Source organism: Thermobia domestica, chromosome 2 (assembly GCF_964235325.1).
Source record: "Thermobia domestica chromosome 2, izTheDome1.hap1.1, whole genome shotgun sequence".
Lineage (NCBI taxonomy): Eukaryota > Metazoa > Arthropoda > Insecta > Zygentoma > Lepismatidae > Thermobia > Thermobia domestica.
In genome coordinates, this window is record NC_137455.1 from 66,691,097 (window position 1) to 66,706,302 (window position 15,206).

A 15,206-nucleotide genomic window follows, 5' to 3' on the forward strand; every position below is an offset into this window, starting at 1 on the left:
GAAATACACCCTAGCGTATGCATCCTTTACCTTGTATATTGTTTGGAACCGAAAATGTAAGTGTTAGATCCTTGCACTTAGGCTGAGAGCGGAAATGAAGAAATCACTTAACTCATCCATAGTAGAAAATGGGATATAGGTAGTCGCCGTTACCTGTGAAGGTGTTAATAGATTGATTAACGAACTCAGCCGAAATAATTGCTCTAGCTTTAATCCAATGTTCTCGGGATTGCTGCCAGAGTGAGTGTTGCCGCTGTATGGTAACGAAAGCTCAGCACAGCAACACTCACTCTGGCAGCAATCCGAGAACATTGGGTTAATAGTAGACGCCAGCAAAGCTTCAAGATCATAATTGCTCTAGCAATCTGTTGCAAAAAGTAGAATTCACGAATTATGTTCCGAAAAGACACATTAACACCAATAAAAAAATAAATCTTTAACGTTTCAAGGTTATGCCTTTTTAGGCAAAGGGGACGGTGATTAAGGTAAGTGAATGATTATGGAAGAATTGGGGAATGAGAATGTGCGAGGAAACGGGAGAAAATCCACAAACACGATGTTATTCACTACAAATTTACTTGGCCTGAGATCGAACAGGGACTCCACTGAGCTACCGTACCCTCTAACTCCAATAAGAAAAATGAAACGAAATTTCTAGTTTTACTACTAGGAATGCAATGGATATACCCGAATGCAATGAAATGAGCTGAGCGAGCTTAAACTACGTAATCATTCCTGGCCATTATGCAATAATAAATGTCATTTTTAATTGTTGACAAAAAAATCGCGTGAAAACTTTTTCCCCATGTTAAGTCTATGCAAGCGTTTTTCGGTGATTATTCCTCGATGGTACATCGGATTTTTGATTTCGACCTATGTTGTCACTCAGCACGACATACTCTATCAGCGTGCTAAGTTTGGTTGAGATCGGCCAAACGGTCTAGGAGGAAGCGTTTTTCGGTGATTATTCCTCGATGGTACATCGGATTTTCGATTTCGACCTATGTTGTCACTCAGCACGACATACTCTATCAGCGTGCTAAGTTTGGTTGAGATCGGCCAAACGGTCTAGGAGGAAGCGTTTTTCGGTGATTATTCCTCGATGGTACATCGGATTTTCGATTTCGACCTATGTTGTCACTCAGCACGACATACTCTATCAGCGTGCTAAGTTTGGTTGAGATCGGCCAAACGGTCTAGGAGGAGTTCGCGGACAACCAAACGGCTAACCCGAGTATAAGAGCTTCGCTTCGCTCAGCTCAATCAACGTTATACCCTTTAGGTTAAAGGAGGCGGATGATTAATGTAAGGGAATGATGATGAAATAATTGGTCAAATGAGTATGTGGGAGGAAAGCCACAGGCACAATGTTGTATATGTGGCCGGAGATCGAACGAGGAACTTCTTGAACCAGAGGTAAGCACGAACTGTTTGTGAACGCTGCCTCTACCATCAAAAAGTATGGTTTTGATTCTTGAATTGCTCATCCGCTTTTATTTATTTATTTTTTTTTTATTATTTTTTTTCGTGGCGAGCTCAGAGTGTGTTACTCTGCGCATTGTTGTTTGATTTCGGGTTCGTAGTCAAAGATCCAAGTCTTGTCGCCTGTAATTAGATTCTTTTTTTTAAAATTCTCAATCTTCTTAATCCGCTTTGAAAGGTCATGGCAGAAGTTATGCCGTTCGTTCAGGAGTGTGTTGTTGTGTGTTTGTTCAGGAGTGAGAATTTTTTGTTCAGGAATTTTTCACAGAGTTTTCTAATCCTCAGTTCGTGGTCAAAATCTAATGCAGCTTATGTTGTTTAAATTCAGTTCTTCTGCTATTACTCTAACAGTTAACCACGTAAATCTGAACAAGGTCTCGAATTCATACCACGTTTGAATCATTTCTGGACGTTGCGTTGCTGGTATTCCAGACCGGGTCTCGTCTTCCACTGACTTCCGGTCTTCGAAAAATCTCTTGAATCACTTAAACACTGCGATCGCCAGAGAGCACCATCCCGTAAGTCTGATTGATATTTTGGTTGAGTTATACGGTTCTACCCAAATTTGAATCTTTGATGGCACGCCGTTGCTCATAATTTGTTTCGAGACACAAATCGAAATATGCTCCATAAGCTAATGATAACAAATTAGGAAAAAGAAAGGAGAGCACAGTGTTATTTAGTCTTGATGTTAAGAATATGTTCCCAAGTCTTAGGGAAAAAGAAATTTTGAAGATAATAGAAGATATGAGTGAAAAGAAAATAGAAGAATGGGACAGTAAGAAGATAAGAAGAACATTAGAAGCATTATAAGAGAATGAATACTGTATAATCAGAGACAGGATTGCGAAAATGAAGGAAGGATTCAATATAGGATCTTGTTTGAGTCTCATACTGTCAGATATAGTAATGAAGCGATGGAGAAGGAGACGACAGAAAGAGGAGGAGAAAGACTGTTTCTTTTTTTACTGTTATATAGATGATTGTTTATGAATAAGGAAGGGAACGAAAAGGCAGCTGGAGAAATTTACAAGAAACATGGAAGACGAAGAGAAAGGCATTAGACTAGAGAATTAGATAGAAGTAGACAGGGAGATAAACTATTTAGATATCAAAATAAAGAAGTCAGTAGAAGGAGAATTCCTTACATCCTAGTACCAAAAAGAATGTACAGCGGAAGTATATTGTCGAAGAAGTGACATGGATGAGGGTACGAAGGAGAATATTCATAAAAAGTTTGGAGGAAAGAATAGGAGACCTAAGCACAGATGAAGAACAGAGGGAAAGAGATTTAAAGAACTACTGGACACAATTAAGGAGAACATAATGAAGTGGATAGAGTAAGAAGAAACGTGGCAAGAGAGAGGAAGGAAGGAGAAGAAGAACAAAAAAAGATTTGGTATAGAGAGCCTAGACAAAGAGACAGAGAAGATAAAGAAGATACTTCGGAAAGCAGCAATTAGGACACACAACAAAGGAGGAAGCAGAATAATTGAAGTAGTCAGAAAGAAAACAAGAGAAAAGAAATAGTGGACAAAGATCATAGGAGGTAATATATGAAGTGAGATGCGCGGAGTGTAAGAAAATTTACATATAAGAAATAAAAAGAAGATAAAAGAAAGGATAAAGCAATTCAATGATGACGTACGATTGAAAAGAGACAACAACCCAATATATAAATATCAAAAAGAGAATAACCACAAGATAGGATAGGACAGAGCAGAGGGCATAGAAACAGAGAGCAGAACGTTGGTGAGAAAATGGAAAGAAGCCAGGTAAATCATGAAGGAAGGAGACAAAGTGATGAGTTGGAATGGAGGATTTGCTATAAATAAAGAATGGAAGATTATTTTACTTGAAGAAGAAGAAAGGAAGAGCAAGAAGAAAGAAAAAGAACAAATTAACAAGGAAACATAAACAAGGATAATTAAAGAACAAGATATATCCAGTAATAACGTATACTTTTAATTGGACAAGTGTGCAGCTGAACAAGTGAAAGTGGAAAAACATATGCGTTACTTTTCAATGAAGGAGCGGAGCCATAATTAAAAGTTGATCTCTGGAAGGTATATAAGAGATGACCAAATCTCAAGTAGCCAAAAGAAGAAGAAATCTGATGAAGACACAGCTAGTGTGTTGAAACTGTTACGTAATTGTGTTTTTTATATATTTTTATCATAAAGCTTTGCTCAGTATGTTGTTGTATTTAGTTTGGCATATGTTTTAATGGATACATCTACTTATATTAACTATAGGGTACATTAAATATTTCATACTCAGTACTCGACTATATACATATTATTCTTTTCAATAGTTTTCTTTTAAAATATTGTGTTTGTTTACATTGTATTCAATGTTCATTCTTATAAATATTTACATTAACATACAATTTCGTACAAGTATTGGTATTTGTAAGGTAAACCTACATGTTGCTGACATAACTTTTCAAGAGTATTTTGAATATTTTCAACACTTTACTCTGTATTCTTAAGACCTAAACTTCTTTTAATGTCTTCCTTCAATTATATGTGTTTCGTAACAGTTCAAAGGATACAATAATACTTTTTATTTTCAGCTCGCAATCCAAAGGGAAATATAAAGCGTCCCCATGACCCATTTGAGCCAATTACTTTCAGCCAGTTTTTAATCATGTTGTTGGAAATATCGTGGACTGTGTATGCAGTGAATGGTGAAGGACTGGACGGTATTTTCGGACGACTAGCAGCAGCATTTAGTAAATTATTGAAGAATGATATTCTTGAGAACCTAGGACAGAAAGTTGGTGAGTTCTATTACATTGTTTTAAAGGCGAATCCCATTAAAAAAGTGAAATAGTTTTGTTGTTTTGTATTTGAAATGAAATGAAATCTTTGAGTTTCACGTCCTACGATTATGCCGGCAAGGCTAAAGGAGACGGTGATAATGAGAAATGAATGAAATGGTAGAATGAAGAAAGTGGGAGGAAACGGGAGAACCGAGGAAACATACGCACACGGTGTTTGTCCACCCCAAAGTTCACTTGGTGGGGGCTGGGATCGAACCCGAGACCCCAAGCACCAGAGATGAATGCTCTGCCACTGAGCCACCGCGGCCCCTGTTTTGTATTTGAATCATTGTTTTCCAAACAGGGCTTAAACCTGCAATCTTGCACATCAAAAGCGAGTGCTTTAGCGATGTGATTCTGGTAAAGCCAGGGGTAAAAGTGAGGGAAAATGCAGGGGTACGCCGACCCATCACCTCCAAAGATATGTATGGCGTCTCTCCAGTTCCTAAAAAGTTACAATGGGCAAAGATAGGCAGGGGGACGGAGTGAGGTCATGCCGCTACCTACCGTCCCCCTATCTTTCCAGATCCACTTTTAACCCTGGGTAAAGCCCTGGAGTACCGTTCATGACACGATGCAAATATTCCCCGTTATCATATATATGAGTCATAGCAATTTTTAGACGTATGAAAACAGTATTTACTTACTGGTTTAGTGGTTTTACATACGTAAGTTTTATCATCTGTACATTTTATTTATTCCCTTCTAATAAAACTTGAGTGAAAAGTGTAAAATACATCAAGGTATTTAATTCATGAGTGTTTACATGCCTGCCATTTTAAAAGTCAACATAAGAAGGACAACACACTGATGGAGTATATTTTTTTGAATTCTTTCCTCTGCTGCAAACGGAAATACAAATACTATCTTATATTTATCCTTCTGTAATTTTAATCGGTTAGCTTTCCATTAGTGTGCTATTATGTCAGGAACTGATAAGGATAATACATTTAGGTACAGAAAATAGTTTTCAATCCATTATTTGAGAATTATCCTGCAATTGAAATAAAATATATGCTTTAAAGAATCTAGTTTCAAAATATAAAATTCTTAAAGTGTATAATGTTATTGGATACGTTCTGTAGAAACATTATCGCAGTAGGTTTTTTTTTTTTTTTTTTTTTTTTAAGATGCTCTGATTTTATTCTCTAAGTTCCCGACATATTTGTAGCCGTAAAGCTACAATCGCATGCAAAGTAAGGTTTCACAGCTAAAGCTATTCATTCCCTTCAGCTCCAGCGGATGAGTGTCTTCGTCTTGAACACTTGCATTAGCGTCATCTATAAAAGCGACATCTGCCTATCAAAACCCTACTTCACTTCTCTTCATATGGAAAGAAGACTTCTTTCGACTGTTCCAGGGAGGACATTCGTTGGGGCAGGAGCGCACTCATTGGGGGTCCACCATGTTCAGACTCTCGAAAACTTCCTAACCCAACATACATTTTGTACTCTTTCTCAACAAAACTATACTTGTTTAAGAGAGAAATGATTGATGTAGCATAAAAATTTGATCTTACAGTTCATTTGTACTCTTTATCTTATAAAAACAATCTAGTTTTATCATTTTTTCCTTGAAAATATAGATGAAAGTATTTTACAATTACTTATTGTCTTTTCGAATGCAGAATAATACCCGTTCAATGCTACATAGACGTAGTGGTTCGTAGTATTGGACACCCAAAAGCTTGGACGACCCACAACAAAAATTTCTGGGAGCGCGCCTGGACTCCTAAATCTTGTCCTAAGTTTTCCGTTTGCCATGTGTCTTTCTCTCTGCTGAATGTTTCTTTGTGAGCGTTTCTTCCTTGTTCCTTATCTCAAAGTCATCGAAATTTAATTCATTTAGTTTGTTTCTAATTCTAAAAACATATTAACTGCTTTGTTATGTTCAATTTAGATTCTATATGTTATAAACTTAGCGAGTCGCTCCTGCTAGGAACATTTTTTTTTTAATTACATTAATACTTATATCAATATTATATAGCCCTCGCAGCTATATAGGAAGCGTACACATCTTCGGTACTAGAGACCCGGTTTTCATTCCTGGTGGGAGCTCATGTAGTTCGGAACCCACGTTAAACTCAAAATCCTGGTCAAGTCTCATATAGCCTCGATGCTAAAAGGGACGCTAAAATCCAACCCTACCTACCAAGCTTATGTAGGCTTTTAAAAGCTTCTTATCCGTTATACAAATATATATATATATATATATATATATATATATATATATATATATATATATATATATATATATATATATATATATATATATATATATATATATATATATATATACACAAATTTAGTACTTAGAAAGCACTGAAATAGTTTGTGCTCTCGATACATATCCCATTGTCAAGCAATACATCTATTCAAATAAATTATGATAACGTAGGTTTAGATGAATACTATCTTTAAAATATTTTAAAAATGAAATGAAATCTTTTAGTTTTTCGTCCCACGGTTATGCCGGTTAGGCTAAAGGAGACGGCGATGATGAGTAATGAATGAAACGGTGGAATGAAGAAAGTGGGAGGAAACGGGAGAACCCCGAGAAAACCCACGCACACGGCGTTTATCCACCACAAAGTTCACTTGGCGGGGGCTGGGGTCGAACCCGGAACCCCAAGCACCAGAGGTGAACGCTCTACCACTGAGCCACCGCGGTCCCTTAAAATATTTTACTAACAAGGCAGGGTACCTCGGTGTAACACACCGATTGTGATAAGATTGCACAGACATAAAGAACATCGAAAAAGAAGTGACACGTACTTTTTTTTATATCGGCCAACATGCGCATGGAAAGGGTCAAATATGGGCATAAATATGGAGTCGAAGTGAGATTGTGTGGAATATAGCGACAACGAGAAGAGATATCGGAAAAGGTTAAATTTACGAAATACTACCCATAGTCGACGCAAGGCAATGAGGTAGAAGACATCCATGCGAAGAAAGCAGAACATCCGTAAATGGGTCAATCACGTGTAGAACATTTTCACAATGTGTTACGAAGATTAGCGAAAAGGGTGGTAAGGAGCAGGAAGAAAGAAGAAATGAAAATAGCAAATTCGTGTTTTTGCTTTGGGTGTATACGTCGCCCATATGCTAAAAAGAAGCAGATTCATCTCAATGCACGAAGATAGAGCACGCAGGAAGGATGGAAACGCCGTTCCTATAGGCAGCCAGCGAGACAGTACTGCGCAGTTGGTTGCATATATATCGCGTAATGAGAACAAAAATGCAATGCACAGTAGAATGTGACAGCAGGTGGTCCACATACCTAAGATAAACAGCAACAATAATATCAGGACCACGCATGCGTATCAACATTACATCACTACGAAAATACGCGTACAACCTAACAATAATAGTAACACTTTTGCTTTTGTGCTACTACTACCTACACACATTTTCGTTTCGAATATTCATCTCATTGTTGTTCCCATTATGCGATATATGCAACCAACTGTACAGTACTGTCTCGCTAGCTGCCTATAGGAACGGCGTTCTCCCATCTTCGGGAATTGAGGTGAATCTGCGTCTCTTTCGCATATGGGCGATGTGTGCACCCAAAGTAAAAACACGTATTTTCAAGTGTCGTTTCTTCTTTCGTCCTGCTCCTTATCACCCTTTTTGCTCACTTCCGTAACACATTGTGACAATGTTGTACACGTGATTGGTCCATTTCCGAATGTTCTGCTTTCTCCGCATTTGTGTGTTCTACCACATTGCCTTGCGTCGACTATGGGTAGTATTTCGTACATTTAACCTTTTTCCGATATCTCTTCTCTTTTTCGCTATATTCCACATAATCTCATGTTGATCCCATATTTATGCCCCTATTTGACCCTTTCAATGCGCTTGTTGGCCGATATATATATATAAAAAAATACGTGTCGTTTCTTTTTCGATGTTCTCAATGTCTGTGCAATCTTATCACAATCGACGTGTTACACCAGCCCTGCCTTGTAAGCAGTATTTTGTAGTTACTCAAATATTACCAAAAAACATACGTATATTACTCTTATTAGATTTCTGCATTTTATATTTTTAAATGAAAAAGTGAGGATAGAACTAATGAACACTTTTAAGTGTAAATCCACAAACCTTTGTTGTAAAAAGTTAGTATCTGCCAAATTTAATATTTATGGGCACTGTGAACCCACTAGCAACACAATGAAGGGCCATCGTAGGGCACGACGGACAATCATAAAATGGTTAGTTAATCGTTGGATCGAAAAACGGAATTGCCGAGTGGGAATTGCAAAAAAAAAAAAAAGTAGCAATGCCATGTGTACACCACGTGAAGGAATTTGGTTTGAATGTCGTGATGTTTTGTTAATTAATATTGAAACTGGAAATGACAGCATATTTGTATTACTTCAGGCTTTAGTATATGCAGAGATTAGAGTGGAGATGGAATATATTATTTTTAATTCACTGTAGGAAAGAGCTTTGCGTTATCTATTACCGTTTTTATTCTATAGCGATTAATGTTAAAACTGGAAATGCTTTTTTTCTGCCATTTCCGGTTTAAATAAAGGACTAAGAAAGATGGTACGGTACTTACTCTTAGAAATAAATCGATTCAGAAAAAAAACACGTCTTCTTATCTATTACCATTTTTACTCTATAGCGATAACTCTAAAACCTTACATGGTTGATTTCTGCCACTTCAGATTAGAATAGAGGATTAAGAGAAAAGATTGCATCTGTTCTTAAGATGGGTTGCCACGTTAGAAGAACTTGTAGCTGTCATAAAAAAAATCTTGAAACCCTACCATATTTCACCGTGTACACATAGTCTTGAAAGGGTCATAAAACATTTTTTCCATCTTGCAAGGAGCGAACAGTGTCCAACTTTCTGGGACGTCTTGCTTGCTACCTGCTATCGCCCTCCCGCTGATATAAAGGAAAAACCAGTTTCGCCGCTTCCGAAACAACGGATTATTTTGGACAGGGAGGCGGAGTGCGTTTTTAATGAGGAGGTTAATTATTTGTCCACTAGACTGCAGTGTTGCGTGGGCGGTGATACCTTTCTTGCTTACAAGAAGTTGTAAAATCTAAACAGTAGATAGAAAGATCGGGTAGCAAGGTCTTTTTTATGACAGCTACAAGATTCATGTAAAGTGGAAACGTGGTCTTAGATCGCTAAATAGATTCAACAAACCACTTCTTGCTAACGCTTATCGTTTTAGCTCTATGCAGATCAATATTGAAAAGGCTTAATTCATTACAGGAAACCACTTTTCACTATCTGTTATGTTTTTGCTCTATAGTGATTAACGTTGAAAACGGAAATTGTTTGTTTCTACCACTTTCGGTTTGAATATAATCCGCACCAATGACCTCGATTCCAAACTTTTGACTCTCTGTATCCAATCCAAAATTCTTCGGAATCCATCAAGCAATTCTCAAGATGCTTTTCTCTTCTGGACGGACATACGAAGAGAGTAAATATACAGGGTGTTTCAAAAGAACACCGACAATCTTTAGGAGGTGAATCCTGACACCAAAATAATACAAAAAGTATACACCAACCTGGATGCAGAAATGCTTCCTTTCGGAGTTATAGGCTGCCGGAAGCATGAAAAAAATGAACTTTAAAGATCCATATTTCCAAAACTAAGGAACCTACCGAAGTCTGGTAGACTTCACTTGGGAACTAGTATGTGCACTATCCAAAAATACATGTTTCAGAATCCTAAAGTATTCACACAACAATTTTATAGATGGAGTTTGGCTACGGGCATATAATTTCAAGTTATCACCAACTACCTCTATAAAAATTGTTGCGGGAGTACCGTAAGATTCTGAAACTCGGATATTTGAATAGGGCACATACTGGTTCTTAAGTGAAGTCTTCACCCGACTACGGTAGGTACTATAGTTTTGGAGCTATGGGCCTTTAAAGTTCATTTTCTCATGTTTTCGGCAGCCTATAACTCCGAAAGGAAACATTTGTGCACTAAGGTTGGTCTATACTTTTTTGTCTTATCTTGGTGTCAGGAATCACCTCCCAAACTTTGTCGGTGTTCTTTTGAAACACCCTGTATAAAAGTGTGTTGGTAAACCAAAATCCTTACAAATAGATCAATGATGAGAAATCGTAGTGGGCTGTACTATCTTCGTAATTTATATGGGAAAATGAACATTAGAAAATTGCTGGTTGAACCAACATAGCGTACATTTCGCTATTATCGTTATCATAACGTTCTTTTTTCCCGCTGCCATTTACCAAGCATCTGCTAATATTCTCTAAAGCATTCTTGCCATTAGGGAATCGTCACTGAGAACTTGGTCCATAATATTAGTATGGTTGGAAAGCAAGGTAAATACACCATCCACGTCCATAGTTCTTATACACTTTAAGCAATTATGTTCAGCCTTAAGCTTCCAGCCTATCTGATAATCGTGGCATACTAGTAGGTAGTGTTGTAAATAGAAAAAAAACCGTTCGTATTTTTTCAGAAATGTACGTTTTTTTTAGAAAAAAAACATCGCCTCTCGTTTTTTTTTCTAAATTTCGTTTTTTTTCAAACAGTCATTTGTAATGCATCTTACGTCTATTTAAGTATTAAATATTTGTATGTAGGTATAATCACCGTAAAATGCAACATAAATTAAATGCTAGATACTGATACGCTACAAATATTTTACAATTTACATGAATACCATATCTATTAACAATTCGGGTTTCAGCAGTTTTCATCAATATCAACTAAGAAATAAAAGTAGAAATGAAATTTTGTTTTTTCGTGAAAGCAGGCCTTTAATAAGTACGAAAATAATGTCACGAATAGCAGTGGTGCTCACCCCCCTCAGGTCCATGACGCACCCCCCTGAATTGTCTATCCGTAGGTGTTCTTCCATGAAAAAAATATCTTTTCGATTAATTTTTACACCCCCTCAAACATATTTATATAGATTTAGCCCCCCAAAATATTTCAATGACGTAGTTTGCGTCATAGTCCCCCCTTGTGGGCACCCCTGCGAACAATATAAAATTCAAATAACTTGTCTAAAGATAAAAACTAATACTAATTTGCCTAATAGTATTTTTCTAAATGTTATATATAAATAATTTGTCGACAAGATATATATGATATGCAGAGCCGGCTCTACCATATATGCAACACGTGCATTTGCGTGGAGCGGCAAGTTTGTATGGTCCGGCAAAATCTGTCATAAGTATATTATTTAAATTAAATATTTCTTGTTGGAAACAGACTTCATGATGATGGTAGTTACATTTACTAAGCTGACCTTCTATTTGAATACTACATTCATAAATTATGTTTAGGTTGCATTAGTTTAAGGCCACATGGACAATGCTAAAGCAAATGGTCGAATAAATCCGAGCACAAATTGCTTGATTGTTGCCAAATGCAAGAATTCAATTCTCGAATAGTAGTGAATATCTGTTCCATTTAGTAAGTTATCACAGTTTTGATATGACAACTAGTCGTGTTTTTGTCAGAAAGAAGTTTCTTATCATTGAAGATAGAAACAAGTTCTTTAAAAAATGTTAACAGATATAAAAGAGAAATCAAGAAATAAAGATAAAAGAGCTAGTTGCACTGGAATTGCAAACTGATACATTGAGATTGAAGCTCGATAGTGAATTCTATAAAAAGGATTACCATCTTTCTTCTGCAGGTGTGTTTGCTTTATCTTTCACTAACATAATAGATTAATATTTAAAGAAAAAAAAAACAGACACAAGGGGAATGCATTTTTAGCAAGTATTTAAGCCTTTCTGAGTGCAACTGCACTTACCCTCCCCTTCTTGCTGGAGTAGCATAATTAAAATCATGACTTTTAAGATTTATTCTTTCTATAGAAGGGGGAGGCGGCAAATTATGCCATTGCACGGGGCGACAAATTGCCTAGGGCCAGCCCTGATGATATGTATATACAAGACATGAATATAGGATGACACAATTTGAAGTAATGCAGGGTGTTTCAAAATTAATATTAGGGTTTTGAAACTTTGTAGTATCTATTACAATTAACTTACAATTATAAATATTATATCAAATGAAAGAGCAACTCAAACAGTTTTGTACTCACGCATGTACGTGCATTGTTTCTTCTGCCTGCCGTTAGAAAGAGCAAGCAGCAAAGATGTAGACTAGAGAGCAGAAAGTTTTTTTTGTGCTTTAATAAAGACTGAATCTGTACAGTGCAACGATCTGTGTGAAGAATATTAAGGAGACGCTTGCAACTACGTCCTTATCGTTTGCAATTGCTACAGGTCTAAAGCCTACAGACTACGGTTTAAGTGCCAATTTCGCAAGTGAAATATTGCTGCATAACAATGAAGATTTTCTGGATCGTGTCGTCTTCAGTGATAAATCGACATTTCACCTAAGAGCTAATGTGAACATTGATAATGTTTGTATCTGGCCGTCAGCAAATCCTCAGGAGATGGTACACTTGAAACGAGACTCCCCTAAATTGAATGTGTTTTGTGCCATATGGCGGAAAGTTTATGGGCCTTTCTCGCCTATCGACTAGATGTGTGCCGTGTGACGAATGAATCTCACATTGAACAATTGTAGCAAAGACTGTTTGAGGTGCCCTTTTACTTGACGCATTGCTTATAATTGTACGTAAAATGTAATAAGTACTGTACTACGAAGACTTAAAACCCCAAAATTCATTTTGAAACACTCTGCATTTCTCACCAACAGTGTTGGAACTAAGATGTAAAAAGAGAGAAAATTTTCCTTATAAAGTTATTGTTTACAACAACGATATTATTATTAGTCGAGACTATAACTACAACAAAAACACGAATTAGTAGTCAAAAAATTTAATCAAATGTATACTCGGTGGCCCAGGTGGCCAAAGTGGCACACACGGGTGTGTCATTTGTTTAATCCACTCCTGTGTGGACACTAATTAAGATGTCGGGATATTATTCTTTCAAAATATGGTTAAACTATAGTTTATCATATTAATTTTTTTCTTCTGGTGTCGAATTTCCTTCTCAAATTTCACCCCAGTCAAAAATTCGAAAATTTTCTGATTTCGTATTTCCTTTACTTCTTTTTTCCTTGTAGCTTCCTTCGTAGTAGAAAGACCTCCTTAAGACTTGCTAGGTAGATACCTCGAATGGATACCTAACTGTTGACATCAATTAGACGGGCCTGCGCGCAGTGATGCTAATTAGGGAAATTAAATTTTCCTAAAATTTGGGCAAAAAATTAGAAATGTTTGTTTATAAATCCGTACCTATACGTCCGAGTGCAAGTCAACTTACGCCAATCGAACATTTGTCCTTACGTAACAAACGCAAGTACAGATCGTTACAATGGAGTAATTAGGGAGCGCACGAAAAATTCGTATTTAGGTTCTAACCCTTGATTTTCTAGTTTTCCCTACTTTTCTGTTTACCGTAATATATTTTTGGTAATTAGAAGTTTTGTTCCTTAAATATCGTCATAATACTTGTAGGATATATTAGTGGTGTACCAATGTTTAATTTAAGATAGTTTACGTCGGTCTGGTAGCAGTGTTATGAGCTACAGAAAATTTTAATTCCAGATTTTAGGAGCAAATTCTGAAAAAAAAATCCCTTTTTATTTCTATTATTTCCTTCTTGTTGGCTACATTCGAACAACTGTAACAATGTCTAACAGCCTCATCCTTAGCCTACACAGCGTACCATAAAAAGTTTCACTAGAATAATTAGGGAAAGTACAGTTGAGGTTTATAATAAACCATGTTCTGTAAATGGTAAGAAAATGGTGAATTTCTGAGGTAGAATGAGATTTTTTTTTTTTTAATTTCTTGCTTACTTTGTTATATATCGTCATGATACTTGTAGGATATATTCTTGGAGGACTAAGGTTTATTTTCACATAGTTTTCGTCTGTCTGATGGCAGTATTTCCAGCCAAAACAATTAATTCCCGCTTTCACGTAAAAAATTCGGAAAATTTCCCTTTTCCCCTCTATTATTACCCTCTTACTGGCTACATTGAAACAAACGTACCACTACCTGAAAGCTTTCTCTTTGCCCTACAGAATGCACCATAAAAAGTTTCAATAGGACAATTAGAGAAGCTGTAGCCCCGGCATATTTGATTTTTGCTTGTGAGGCGTAAAAAGTGTCAAAATTTCATGTGTATGACAGAATTTTTTCTTTCCCTCTTTGGATGGAAGCAAGCGACTTCAGGATTTCACTGTACCTCGTCAACACACCAAAGATTCTTTTAGGTGATTTGAACCCATATAGCAGGAGTGGTACTAGATACAAAAAAAAAAAAAATTAAAATTCGATTAGGGATATTTTTGTAAATTTTCACCCCTACATTTCCCTCAATATTTTCCCACCTATTGGCAACACTGTAATGCAACTTACACCAAAAAGTAGTCACATCCATTTTCTAAAAAACAAGGCCTTAACAATACCAATCGAATGAATGGTTTTTGAGCAATAAGTCACTAACTGGAAATGTAGGAAAACGCCAAAAATGACCTCCGGCCGAAAGGAGTAATCTCACAATTTTTGCTAGTATATAGGTACAAAGAAACAAAAGATTTGTAAGTTACGAGGGCTTCGACTCAAGTTCTGTTGATTATTTCAATAATCTGCAACGTAAATCAATAAATAATAGTTGCCAGAAAAAAAAACAGACATTTGAAAAAAAACATGAAAAAGAACGATGTTTTTTATTGAAAAAAAACTTCACAGAAAAAAAAACGTTTTTTTACAACACTACTAGTAGGTTATGGTTGAAGAAGTCTTATACTTTCTAAAAGTAAATGTGATACTGGAGAGCCAAAGCAAGTCGAAACGTAGTGTAAATCAGTAAGTACGCCAGAAATTTTTACTTAGGAGGGTGTTCAAAATAAAAGGGGGGGGTGCTCTCAGAATAGTGATATACA

General features: G+C 36.4%; 1 protein-coding gene across 1 annotated transcript in view; it reads left to right on the forward strand.

Annotated features, from left to right (window-relative positions):
• LOC145672544 (uncharacterized) overlaps positions 1-15,206 on the forward strand; it is a 72,042-nt gene that overhangs the window by 26,690 nt on the left and 30,146 nt on the right. The window contains exon 6 of the mRNA XM_081741703.1: positions 4,058-4,264. Coding sequence (XP_081597829.1) covers positions 4,058-4,264 — 207 coding nt within the window. The remainder of the gene's footprint in view (positions 1-4,057; positions 4,265-15,206) is intronic.